Consider the following 14,046-nt stretch of genomic DNA (forward strand, 5'->3'; position numbering starts at 1 on the left):
ATTTGTACATAACATTTATGTAAATAATTTTTTTTACTATTGTTATTAACTAAACCCAGTGAGAATAGTGTGACTGTTCAACTCTGAAACAGAAGTGACCAAGTGAAAGTATTATCAATACAGTTCATTTAGCCAAAAGTTAATTATTGATCAGAAAGCTTGCACAACTCAACAAACCATATATATATATAATACTACAACAACAATATAACAAGTGGTGGTCTGGCGAGAGTGAGGTGTACACAGACTTTGCCTCTACCTTATGTATGGCAGAGAGATTGTTTTCGAAAGATCAAACTGTGCCATGTATAATTTGGCAAGAATTATCCTTATATGATGTAAAGTGTTAGTTTACAATAAACATTTAAAATAGTAGTATGCTATCATTATTTAGTAAGAATTAACATTTCGTACCGTAACTATTCATATTTTACACCATATGGTTGTTTTACTTCTTATTTTGAGGATAATATGATTCTTAAAATGACCTTTATATAGTAACATATTTCTCAAGAAAGGGACTAATTAAATGAATAGTAAAGATTCTAAAAATACAGTATTACTAATACACATAGAGCTTAGTTGGTTTATATGATAGTTGAAAACTTGAAATGAAATTTTACCAATAATGAGTGACTAGAAGTGCAATTCTTCCATCACAGAGTTTGTGTTTCATTGTTTTATTTTTTTAATCAAGTACTAGTAGGGAATATAATTTAAATATTTATGCTGCTTCGAGTAATATAAATTGACACCATCTAGCACACACTAATCTGTACTAGTAATAAATAAGTTGACAAGAACTCACATGTTTATAGGAATCATAACTGAAACTTCCAGCGCAATTTACTCCGTATTAGTGATGCCTCTTCTCCAATCTACCCCCTTAATTATTTGTTTTTCCAACATTTAACAACATAAAATTCAAAATTCTGTAAATTTGTCTCTTAAAGAAAATATTATAAGTTTTTTTCTTAATAAAAATATATTAAATAAAATTTCTAAATCAGTGTTACGGTAGTTTATCCATCATTTTCCGCACCTGTCCAATGGAGGAGCTAAAGGGGTTTTAACAAAGACGGATCATATTCCGATCAACCTACAAGAACGATCACTAAGGATCGTGGTGAAATAGTAAATACTTGTTCATTCTTAATTAATGGTTTCAGGTTTGAATTCCATAAATACAAAATAGACTTTGTTAGGCAGCGACGTATTTCCCTGTGAGATTTTTTGACATAAATTTAAATTTAGTCGAATCCCAATATATACCATCTCTCTCTTCTAAAAAAGGAAAAATAAAAATAAATCATTAGCAATATAGATGAACCATCTAAGAAAAATATTTAGTCGCATTCAGAGCTCATACAAAATTATGCGTTTTGGTTGTATTTTTTTATTACTTGATTAAATTACACGTAATCTCACTTCATTTTATAATAACAAGTTAAATCATTTTTTTAAAGTTACGTAATGTCAACTGTCAACCAACTATAGATGCCCATAACACCGTTATAACGGTGCTTATCCTTTTTCTCTCCCATGCCCCACCCATCCAACTAGATCTTATCCTCTCTCCCTCTCCACACCCCACCCTTATTTATACCTTCAAATATTATTTTTCAGTCCACATTTACTTGTTCAATATTTAGAAAATAAATTTTACTTTTACTTGTTATTTCAATAAAATCCCACTAAATTAATACTCAATTTATTAATAACCTCTGAAATAATATTTTCCTTCGATTTCAACTTGGGTCGATGGAAAAAATTATTCATTTCGACAGGATAATAAGATAATATATTTTTAGAAGACCCCTACATAAAACGTATGGTCCCATAAATATTATAAATTAATCATTCTTTAAAAGTACAAATTTATATTTAAGACAATTTAGTGAAATATAATTCTACTGTGTTTCGTTTTTTGGTTAAAATTTAAATCTAATTGAAGCTTATCTCTTACTTTTCTTATGGTATTTAAAAGTTTTGAGATTGTCTTTTCGAAATGCACCATAAAATTGTGAAGAGTTCTTAATGCAATAAATGTTTCCTTAGACGTAATTAATTTCAAAAATATTGTATCATCTTTAATAGTAAATAATTTAAAATAACTATTTATAAAAATCAAAATAGATAATTTGAGACGGAGTGAATATTTCCTTAATTATTTCCATATATGGTATAGTATTAACCACAATTATTGTTGCAATATCTTAATGGGGCATGGCTGCATATAAAGATCGTTTGTCCCTTATTATAACGAAATGTCATATTCACTTTGATTGAATTTTGGGTTTTCAGCCCATTCCCCTTTGTCTCCTCAGCCCTCCTCCTTCGGCTATCTTGGTACCGGGGGTGGTGGGTGTACTTTGTTTCCCTGCAAAAATATGGAACGCTCCTGCAATGAACGCCTTTATTTTGGCAAAATGGGTTATGGGTATGGAAAAATAACGTATATTTATGCATTTTTTTTTATGTGTATTATACATGTTAACCTTCAGATTTAGGATAATGTGCATCTTAACTGTTTGATTAGTGAACTAAATGATGAAATGCCCTTTTTTAGCTGGTGGGTTAACTTTGATTTTATGTTTGGTTATGTGGGGTTATCTGTATAAGCTTCAAGATTGAAACTTTGTTAGTGTCTGATTGGGATTTAAATTAATTGATTTGTGGATATGTGATAGATGTGAGCACTATAGGAGAAGATGCAGGATTAGGGCGCCTTGCTGTAATGAGGTCTTTGATTGTCGTCATTGTCACAATGAAGCAACGGTAACTTTGTTAGAGAATTCCCTTTCATGATCTTGAAGTTACTCACTGTTAATTGTTGTATTATCAATCTGATGATTTGTTGTGTTTTGTTTTGCTGTGTTTGTTTGATTAGAGCTTGTTGCGCAATATATATGATCGGCACGAACTGGTTCGACATGATGTAAAGCAGGTACTGTTTTGGGGATTATTATTCTTCGGTGTTATGGTTTAGAAGTTCTTACATGAAGTGTGTGTTGTTTTGGTATATCAGGTCATTTGCTCAGTTTGTGATACAGAACAGCCGGTAAGTGTCCCTTTATTTGAATTTGATTTTTTTTCTTGGTTGGTGATATATGGAATCGAGTCTCTAATGTCTTTCTTTATTTCAATTTAGGTTGCTCATGTTTGTACAAATTGTGGTGTAAATATGGGAGAATACTTCTGTGAAGTGTGCAAATTCTATGACGATGATGTAATTATCCTATGCTTCTGCTGAATGAGATTCATTCATTGCCCCTAGCCTCATATAAACTCAATGTCCTTTGTTCTTTAGGATTTTATCGACTACTTATATCAATGTATTTATTTTTATAACTCCATTGTTACAGACAGACAAAGAGCAGTTTCATTGTGATGATTGTGGAATCTGCAGGTAAGTATACACGTTGCATTGGTGGCTTATTGAGAGTACTTTGGTGCTTCTGAAGTCTGCTAATTAGAATATTTTCTTTTGTGTAGAGTCGGTGGCCGTCAGAACTTTTTTCACTGCAAGAAGTGTGGTGCGCATTACAATTTCCTATTATTATATTTGAGACTCCATGGAAACTGCTCTCTTTTTTCTTAAGTTTGTTATATGTTACTTAACTGTGAATGCATTGGTGATTCTGTACTGTGGGACTCTATTGGATCTCTCGTCCTTTAAAATATTCTTCTATTTTGTTCCTGTTGTCGACTTGTCTTCTATGGGACCGAAGAAAGAATTACTATTTACTAACATCAATTGGGCAGTTTATAGATAAGTTCTCCTTTGGTTAGATCGTAGTCTTAAAGACATACTAGATATGGATGCTTCAATCCTGTTTCTTAATTACAGAATGTGTTTGTATATTACAAGCATGGTACTTTGTCTTTACTTTCATTGTTTATGTACTTGTAAATTATCACAGTCAATACGAAGATTTTATTTACACATTCTATACTAGTTGTGAACACATTGTACATGCATGGTTCATCGGTCTTATATAGATGTACTCTTTTTTTGTTGTTGTCTTTTTCTCCCTTTCGAAGTGTGGAATATTGGAGTTCTATCTAAGTATTTCCTAGAGTTTTGGTTGGCCAATGCAGGTGAGTTTTGGTTGGCCAATGCAGGTAGAACAGTTGACAGCTTTTCAAGTTTTTTTCTCTTGCTTATAGCTGCCAAATGGGCCAGGCTGGTCCACTTAAACCCGAACCAGACTGGACCACTTAAGAGTTAAGACCAAAGGGGTCGGGCTTAGGAGGAAGGGTTACGGGTGTGGGAGGGGCTGGCTGGACCAGTTCTCGCCCCTAACTAGATTTTTTAATTTTTTTTTTAAACATACTAGCAATTTGCACAATTAAAAATATATAGTATTTCAAAGTTATACTTGAACAAATTAAAGCTTAAGAATGTGAGTTTTTTTTTTTAAAAATAATTCTAATCTCTTTTGTATTTAACATTTAGAGTTAAATTTGAAGTAAAAAAGAAAAAGTCAGGCCCACTTAAGGGGTCGTAGGGTGGGCTGGTCTCACTAAAGTTCCCAAAAACCCGCCCCCAGCCTGACCTCCTTATCCAGCATCTGACTGCCCCTACCCCGAACCCACTGTCCCCCTTCCTGTTGGTTCGTCCCAGACCAGACTGTCCCTATTGACCTGTTGGCAGACATACTGCTTGCTAAGATAGGAAATTTTCCAAATAAACTGAATCTCTTACTTTCTTCCTTCTCTTTTTGATATCCATTCTCTCAACAGTAGACATTCATATTATGTTGTGACATCTTCTATCTCTATCATTTCATTGCCAAAAATGTTGTAGCTTCTTCACCTTATCTTGTTCATTCTGTAGGCTCTTGCTATTCAGTTAATTTACGTAATAACCACTCGTGTGTGGAGAACTCCATGCGGCATCATTGTCCCATTTGTTATGAGGTATTGTATATGAACTGTTATACCTTTGCTGTGGATCCTGCCACCAATTATTTTAATTCATGCTGCGATAATTTTTGAAATGCAGTATCTCTTTGATTCTCTTAAAGACACAACAGTAATGAAATGTGGGCACACAATGCACACTGAGTGCTACCACGAGATGATAAAGCGTGACAAGTAATCACTTAATCTTATCTATTTATGCTGTTTGTTTGGTTCTTACTACATAAAAAGGTAAAAATTATGTTATCTGAGTATCATTCTATCTGGAACTCAGATGCTGCTGTCCCATATGTTCCAAATCAATCATAGATATGTCGAGAGTTTGGAGAAGAATGGATGAGGAGGTAGGTTTTTTGAACTGGTGCAAATAAAACTCTAGGAGGTTGGTGGAGTCTAATTTCCAGAGGATGCATATTATCATGTAAAAGATTTCCATGCTTAACAAACTTGTGCAAGGTTGATTACCTCTTAAGCATGCTAAATTAATTGCTGTTGTTTTTGAAGGGATCAAACTTATATAGGACGTAGAACATTAGTTTTGCAGTTTAACTGTACGAGGTTGGTCTGGGTCCAATTTTTTGAGGATGCAGTATTATTGTAGAAATTCTCTGCATACTTAAAGCTTAGGGAAGGTTGATTACTTTTCCTACACATATTTCAAAATTCTCTGCATACTCAATTGTTCTGCTACTTCTGAAATTATTTATGTTCTTTCTACATTGGTTGTTCTTGCGGGGCACTCCTTCACGTCAATGACCTTGTTTACTTTGTGAACTGAGCTGAAACATTTTCATCTCAGGCTAGACATGCTGTTTCCGTTAGATTGCAGTTTCACTCTAAAATGAGGATTCTGCGAATTGAAAACTTTTAAATTAACTAAGCTTTTGCTTAAATTTTATTTTTAACTTGTTTTCAAGAATCGTGTACACTCAGTTGAACTCATATTCTGCCTGAACTTCAAAATCTTCTTTTCCAGATTGAAGAGACAGTCATGCCTGAAGATCTCAGAGACAAGAAGGTATCATGCTTTTTTTCTTAATCCCATATTTTTGGCGCTGAACTGTTTAAGGTTCTGCTCTGCAGTACCTACTTTTTAGCTTAAATGAAGATATGATAAATGCAGAATTTTGACTGATTTATATTTATATTAGAAATAATTGAAGTCCATACTGAACCAACCACCTTACGTTTCAATCTTAGTCATCCTTGGCACATCTTTGCTTCTTACATTAACTATGCTTAACCCATCTAACTTGATCAATCTGCAGGTTTGGATTCTATGTAATGACTGTAATGATACAACCGAAGTATCCTTCCACATTATCGGGCAGAAATGCCGACACTGTGAATCATACAACACCCGCATGATTGCATCTCCAGTTCTTCCTCAATAACAATTTTCTTACTGGAAAAAAACTGATTGTTGCATCCTGGAACCTGGTGGGCAGGTAACAAGAGAATGCTTTGTGGTGTGATCTTCACCAAATGTGATTCTTTTCAATCCTTTCTACATGATTAGCCGCCTTTGCAACACAACTCAACTTGCATAGCGGATGCATTTATCATATTATTCTTTCTTCAATGATGTGGAGTAGAAAATCCAACTGATCTGATACCATGTAGAATGCATAATTATTGTATCAGAACGAAGTACATTGTAGAGCTATTGTGTTAAGATTGCCAAGTGGATGAAGGTATTACAATTCATGTAACCATTTCGAACCCCGAAAGGGCTTACCGTAACATGCACAAGATTTATAATCACTGTGAATATGTACTATATAAAGGAGCTTTTTGGTTGTACACATGCTTCTGGCCCTCTAAAGATCTTGCATTGTCTTATAGCTGATGTTTGCTGACAAGATGATAAAATTCACACTGTGCTAAGTTTACACTCCCAAATTATATAAAATTACAATGGTTAAGTGATTTAATGAAGTGAAAATGAATGTTAATTAACCATGAATAAATGAGAAATATGCATATGCAAACAGGTATCATGTATTTATTGATTCGGTGCAAATACCATGTGCTTGTAAATTTTTATCCCTATCATGCTAACGTTTTTGAGTGTCATTTTAAATGTACATCAAAAGGTTTCAAATGAAATTTTATATGTTATTTGCAAATTGCAAATGGTTGTAATGTGATGAATATCGTATTTGTTACAGTTCGTTTGTTCACCACCAAGACCACTATTTTTATATGATCAATGAAACAGGGGAGAAAAGCGCAATACTAATGTACGTAAAATTTACAAGGATCACGCAACTATGAGTAACAATGGATCCATTTACTACCACGACTTATGGTGAGATGAATAGGATCCTCCATCCTAATTTTTTTTCTTTTCAGGATCCTCCATCCTAATTCAACTATGAGTAATAATGGATCCAATTACTACCACGGGTTATGCTGAGATAAATAGGATCCTCCATTATTAATTAGAGTTTTGAATTTGAGCTATTGGAATGAAAAATTGCAGTAGAGGCTGTACATAGATACCAATCCCATAATGTGCTATATATACTAGTCACAGATTGTAGCTAAATACACAAAAAAAAGGATACTGTAGTTTTAGTATGAATATGAAAGCAGCATAATGCATGCTGCATCAAAAAGTAAATGTGAAAATGGACCTAATTTCTTCAATTATTCGAAGAGGTTATAGATGTAGCAGCAATTATTCTGAAACTCCAAGGAACTGAGCAAAGCTTGGATATTTGGGCTCCCATCCTAGTTCAGCACGAGTCTTTGAGTTGTTTAACTTCTTCCCTAAAGGATCACTAGTTCCTGAGAGAAATTATACATAACCGTTTCACGCATGACTCTTTAGGCAAATAAGAGTAATTATAAAGCCAAAGGATAGAATCAGTTACCTGTGAAACCCTCAAACTTCTTATCAAACTTTCCACTTTTCTCGACTAAGTCCATCACTTCCTGCCTGCGATAAGCACAAGGTAATACAACATAGGTCAGAAATTCAGAATATCTTAATTACTTGACCGAAACACGGAGAGTATTTAAATGGAATGACCTGGATACAGGGTGGTTGTCACAGCCCAAAAAGATCCGACCACGAAGTCTCTTCTTCAAGATGGTAACTGACAATGAAGCTGCATCCTGTTGGAAAAGACAGGCCAAAACATCAATATTGGTGTAATTATACAAGCATGAAAGCACAACAAAAGGGCAACCTCCGGACTGAACATGATGTAAAAGATAAATGCATAGTCACCTCATAATGAATAAGATTGAGGATGTGGTCGGGGCGAATATCACAGCTCCCTTTATGTAACCAGTATATATGTGCACCTCTATCTGCTTTGTGTTAATGGTTAAGGTAGGCACATAAACAATAAAGATCTAAAAGCTCCACAGAAAGGACATATGCCAACTGAAGCACGTAACGAAGGATATATAAAGGCCAGCCAATCTAACTACACAGCCATCAAAGTCCAGCACTACTTTCTCTGCCTTGAGAAGTACATCGGTTCTAGGACTCCTCCCAATTGGTACTACGGGGCCATCCTATACATTGACATAGAAAATATGTTAAGCCAAAAAAAGGAATACCGCTGGAATAACACATGACACATTCTTTTTTAAGTTATAAACTTCATAAATTAAAATGCATTAGCTCCTCTAAAAAGGCAATTTAAAACACTATGGATGTGTTTGGTAGGATTCCAATTTTCTCAAGTTTGGTTGGGTTAAATGTTTTGGAAAATGTTTTCCAAATCAACTCATTTTCCTCAAATTTAAGGAAAATGACTTCCCTTCAAAACTTAAGGAAAACATTTTCCAAACTCTCTTCCAACTTCCAATTAAAAAAAAAAATTGTTAAAAAAATCAATTTATTTTGTCCCTACACTCAAACCAACCCCCCAACCACCCCCCCAAAAAAAAATAATTTTAAGTTTATTTTTAAATTCAATATTTTTACCCCACCCTCACCCCTACCCCCACCCCCTACCACCACCCCTCCCAAAAATATATTAAAAGTTGTTTTTAAAAGATATTTCTAATTTCAATTTTTTATTTTTTACCCCCCACCTCCTACCCTGCCCCCCCCCCCCCCACCCCCTTCAAAAAGAAAAAAATTTAAGTTTGTTTTTAAAAAATATTATTTCATTTTTTCACCCTTACCCTCGACCCCCCTACCCATTCCCCACCCACCCCCTACCAAGCCCCCTCCACTCCCCAAAAAAAAATTTAAGTTTGTTTTTAAAAAATATTTTGAACTTTAAAATTTCAATTTTTCAGCCCTACCCTTGACCCCCCCACCCACGCCCTACCAGCCCCCCACCCCCCAAAAAATTTTTTAAGTTTTTTAAAAAAAAAAATATTTTTAACTTCAAAATTTCAATTTTTCACCCCTACTCTCGATCCCCCCCCCCCCCACCCCCTACCAGCCCCCACCCAAAAAAAAAATTAAGTTTGTTTTTAAAAAAATATTTTCAATTTCAAAAATTATTTTCTACTCTAGTAAAAATAAAAGAAATTTTTCAAAAACATTTTTCATTCATAAATCAAACACAAAAAATCTTTTCCGAAAAATATTTTCTACTCACCAACCAAACATGAAAAAATAAGTCAAAAATTAACTTGTTTTCCAAGAAAACATTTTCTAGGAAAACATTTTCCATGGAAAACATTTTCCTTCATACCAAACACACCCTATATCTTAATGTTTAATACATTACATCCCACCTTGAGTTAATCAATCAGAACAAGAAACTGTTACTTGAATAATGTTTTATAAGATTTAACACCTCGTTTATTGCTCCATTGTCAAAGCAGTCATATGGTGCAGAGCTTGAAGTAAATAGGAAGGAACCTTCACCATTCCAATTTAATGCAGCCTCCCTGCTCATTTCACATGCAAAAAGAGAACTTAATTACTGGTAGCATTGAGCCTTTACATTAAACCACATTACATGATCAATTTGATAAACATCACCTAAGCAAGTCAGAAGACGAAAAGCAAAAAGGTTGAGTAACTCATACTAATGAAGATATCTATTAGTAAAGAGATGGTATTTATTATTCCATAAATAAAAGCGGTTTTATCCCTAAACCTTATGACATGTAACACAACTTAATACCAACTAGTTGGTATATATAGTTCACCAAATAAAATTTCCCTTTTAACAAAAAGCCAGAAACACAGTTTCTGCTATTCATCATGAAACATCTACAGAAACTATCCACCTTGTTATTGTTTTTTACAAGAAAGATTTTGATATCAGCATGACTAATACGCCCCAGAAAAAATGAAACTTGATATCAAATAATGCCATTATAGATAGGGAGTTAACCAATTATTAACCTTACCTAATGTCACCAGCGTAGTCTTCAGTCTGAGAAGGAGGAGCACAGAATATAACATAAGGGAACTTGTAAGTCAGCTTGGTTTGTTTGGAAGATGGATTAATTCCCATTTTAATGAGTTCATCATGGTGATTGGTCGTCACTGTCTGCCCATATATCTGACAGCCTGGGTATTCCTGCCACATTTAAGGATCCACAACTCTTAGCATCTAATTTCAAAAAGCACATTCCATAAGCAGCACAGAAATCCACTGGTTCGTTACAGTTACAAGGCGAGAGTCTCATGCTCTACATACAATATATGCTTCCAACACAAACCCAACTTAACAAGCAAGAAATGGTTGGCTATGATCATGCTATTTTTGAACTGGTGTACACACACATAAAACTTATGTTCCTTCTTTTAAAAGAACAATACCTCTCTCCATTTTTCAGCCACTAAACGACCAAGCACACCAGGTCCAACAATCAGCAGGTCGTTCGCTCCAATGTTACCCCTAGATGAAGCCCCCAATTCTTCACTTGGAACATCTTCAATAACCAATAAATCAGACAACATCAATCAAACAAGAGAAGACAATTTCAGAAAGAGATGCATATATCTTAGGACTTAAGAGTAAAACATGAAACATTTTTCCTAAACATAAAGTCATCAGCATTTGAATTCAATTGTATACTTAACATTGCCAACAACTTATTTTGCCCAAAATATAAAAGCAGCCTGGTGCACAAAACATCCCGTCATCACACAGGTTCGGTAAAGGGCCGGAGCCAAGGGATGTGATGTAGTCTATCCTAATGCAAACATTAGTGGGAGACAACTTTATTTTGCCACAATTACATTAATTCTTTTTAACAAAACTAAGTAATTCCATAAGATTTGATCTAATTAGCGAGGATAACAGCCTGTAAATATCTGGTAGACGCACTGCGGTTATGATCGCTGGAGGCACTGTCGCAATTCGTACAATCAGATTGCTAAGAAATTAATCGAATATTCTCAGAATTTAGTAATCTAATGGTATCAAATACATCAAAATAGCACTCAGTGACATCACTCATCAGCAGTAGTTGTGCAAATGAAACTCAATCGCATAAAGAAAAAAAGTAGAAGCAACAGCTAGTTTTTTTCAGTACTAAAAGCAATTGTTGATCAGCGAATTAGTAGTTACAAATCGTAATTCGTATCATCTGCAATTCGAGTACCAATGGCGGAGGAAGCGTTGACTTGGAGAGAATTGGCGGACATTGTAGGTGATGAATGCTTCAGGAGAGCGGAGGTTGAGAGGTTGGAAGGGAAGAAAGTGAGGTTGAAGTTGGAGGTTTGAAGATGGCAGCCAATTCTGGTAGCAAAAGCAGTAGTAGTAAATGTAATGGTGCCCATGGATGGATAATCGAGAGGAGATAATATTGCTGTTCACAGCAAAAATCAACTTCTTTTACTGGGCCTCCACTCTTTCACTTGGGCCACGCTACCCATAGTCCCATTTGGAAGGTTACACTTCCACCTCATTCTAAATAGGGAAAATTACTCGATTAACCAAACTTATACTACTTAATTATTCATCATAGCTATAATTTGCTATAATTATCACTCGCGACCAACATTAACCATTGATGACGTGGGCTGACTTCGAATTTGTAAAATTAGTCATGTTTGTATAATTCGTCACATTTGTATAATTCACAACTAACAATTCCTTGTTTGATTTGTATTTGTATACGATGATTTGTATTTGTATATGACGATGATTTCCTTTGGTTTTTCAGTTTGTCATCATATACATTCAATCTTTTTGTATATAACTTTATAAAATTTGTATAAACGTGTAGTTTTCGGATTTTGTATAATATAATTTATATAATGTAGTTTGTATAATATATTTTGTATAATTGTTTTAAAGTGCATATGTTTATGTTTGTATCAATTCGTTATTTCGAGTTTTATCATATTTGTATAATTCCAGACTTTTTATTACTCAATTATACAAACATACCTGCGCATTATACAAACGAGATGCAAATTATACAAATTATTGCCCTATCTCGCTCGCCTCTCTCCACCCTCTCCCAATCTCGCTCGTCGGAATATACAAATACATATGTATAATATACAATTATCTAACCGATATACATCTATATACAAAATTCGCTTCTCTCCCACTCTCTGGCCTCTCTTGCTCGCCTCTCTCCTCCCTCTCCTAGTCTCGCTCGCCACTCTACTCCCTATAACATGTAGCTACAAATCGTAATTAGCAAACTATAGCTATAGAGCATAATTAGGCTTTTGAGTGGCTATATGCGAAAGTTCCTCTTCTAAAAAACGGAAAAGAGTCAAAATCCCGCTCAGAAATCTTTTTATCTTAATTTTATGATGTGTTTCTCTCTCGAAGAGAAAGCAGTAAGAATTAGTAGAACAATGCAAGATTATATATATATGGATGACAAAATGGGTAATTTATATGAGAATCCATTCAAATTACCCATCTTAAATGAGTTGGAATTGGGTGCCCAACTCATTTAAAATGGATAAAAAATGAATCAAACTCATATTACCCATTTAAAAGTGGATAGTTAAATGGGTAAAAAAGACTCATTTATATATATAAAAAAAAGTGACATTAACGGAACATGAATATTTTGAAGGGATATTAAAAATGAAAAAATACAAAAAAAATTAAATAAATTCAAGGAAGGGATAAATAATATGTAAAAATAAGTTTATGAAAAAGTAAATTTAGAGGGGTATTAGTATTTCCCCTAGTGTGTGGTCGTTTGGTAGAGTGTATTAGGAAAAATAACGCATGCATTAGCATTGTGTATTACTAGTACCTTGTTTGGTACTCTTTTCCAACCTATGTATAACTAATGCTTGCATTAGTTATACACTCTATTGTGTATTAAGGTGTGCATTGCTAATACCATGGATTTCTAGGTATTAGCAATGCAATGGTTTTAATGCATGCATTAGATTAGCTAATGACAAAACTACCCTCTAATAATAATAATAATAATAATTATAATAATAATAATAATAATAATAATAATTATTATTATTATTATTATTATTATTATTATTATTATTATTTTGGTAAAAGAATGTGGGGGTATTTTTGTAAACAAATATTTTTTTTAATAGTCTTTATACAAGGCTTGCTATTTCCAATACATCAAACCAAACAATGTATAAGAAATAATGCAAGCATTACTAATGCTTGCATTACTAATGCTTGCATTACTAATACATCATATTCAACATTATTCTTATACACTCTACCAAACGACCGTATAGCTGACAATTTCATATAGGTTTACGTGTATTTCTCTGTCTTATCTAGAAAAAGTTTTTTGAATATATTGATCAAACTCTATTTCATTTGAATGTTGAATTAAAAATGTCATTTTCCTTTAAGGATATAGGAGTACTGTTTTTTTGGTTTTGATGAAATATCCAACACTTTTCCATACTCTTGAAATAATTTTTCAAATTGGGGTCTAAATGTTGAAGAAAAAGAATGGAAACAACTCAGATTTATCAGGTTGAAGAGTACGATCATCTCATCTAAAAGCTTAAACTGTCAAAGAGAACACTTTTATTATTTAATTATATTCTCAACATATATACATGAAAATAGACAAAGTTATTCGGCACTTGTGGTACACACTCTTTCACCCATCTTGACATATTCCCTCTCAAAATTGTTATATTGATTTCCAATACAACCACACTACAACGACTTTTAGCGACAATATGTATATCGATTTCAAATGATGGATCTCTTGGCT

General features: G+C 33.8%; 2 protein-coding genes across 2 annotated transcripts; one reads left to right on the plus strand and one right to left on the minus strand.

Annotated features, from left to right (window-relative positions):
- Positions 1–2,186: 2,186 nt before the first annotated feature.
- Positions 2,187–6,724, plus strand: LOC125838234 (E3 ubiquitin-protein ligase MIEL1). The gene is made up of 12 exons (XM_049517312.1): positions 2,187–2,440; positions 2,691–2,778; positions 2,891–2,947; positions 3,029–3,061; positions 3,152–3,229; positions 3,366–3,409; positions 3,496–3,536; positions 4,841–4,923; positions 5,009–5,100; positions 5,201–5,270; positions 5,903–5,944; positions 6,195–6,724. Exons 1-12 carry the CDS (start codon positions 2,391–2,393, stop codon positions 6,318–6,320), a joined length of 804 nt encoding a protein of 267 aa, XP_049373269.1. The 5' UTR covers positions 2,187–2,390; the 3' UTR covers positions 6,321–6,724.
- A 758-nt stretch (positions 6,725–7,482) lies between these two features.
- Positions 7,483–11,682, minus strand: LOC125838222 (uncharacterized). The gene is made up of 9 exons (XM_049517297.1): positions 11,467–11,682; positions 10,679–10,791; positions 10,264–10,436; positions 9,702–9,795; positions 8,346–8,457; positions 8,165–8,253; positions 7,964–8,049; positions 7,806–7,870; positions 7,483–7,719 (listed from the first exon to the last, which is right to left on the minus strand). Exons 1-9 carry the CDS (start codon positions 11,642–11,644, stop codon positions 7,610–7,612), a joined length of 1,020 nt encoding a protein of 339 aa, XP_049373254.1. The 5' UTR covers positions 11,645–11,682; the 3' UTR covers positions 7,483–7,609.
- Positions 11,683–14,046: the final 2,364 nt, after the last annotated feature.

This window comes from Solanum verrucosum, unplaced genomic scaffold (assembly GCF_900185275.1).
Source record: "Solanum verrucosum unplaced genomic scaffold, falcon-dt-bn FXZP01000079.1, whole genome shotgun sequence".
NCBI classification, from domain to species: Eukaryota; Viridiplantae; Streptophyta; class Magnoliopsida; order Solanales; family Solanaceae; genus Solanum; species Solanum verrucosum.

Coding starts and splice junctions, on each gene's coding strand:
- LOC125838234 (XM_049517312.1), top strand. CDS start 2,391: ATGGAACGCTCCTGCAATGAACGCCTTTATTTTGGCAAAATGGGTTAT. Junction 5,271..5,902: donor GGAGAAGAATGGATGAGGAG/GTAGGTTTTTTG, acceptor CTTCTTTTCCAG/ATTGAAGAGACAGTCATGCC. Junction 5,945..6,194: donor AAGATCTCAGAGACAAGAAG/GTATCATGCTTT, acceptor ATCAATCTGCAG/GTTTGGATTCTATGTAATGA.
- LOC125838222 (XM_049517297.1), bottom strand. CDS start 11,644: ATGGGCACCATTACATTTACTACTACTGCTTTTGCTACCAGAATTGGC. Junction 8,458..9,701: donor ACAATGGAGCAATAAACGAG/GTGTTAAATCTT, acceptor GTCAATGTATAG/GATGGCCCCGTAGTACCAAT. Junction 8,050..8,164: donor TCAATCTTATTCATTATGAG/GTGACTATGCAT, acceptor CTTTTCCAACAG/GATGCAGCTTCATTGTCAGT.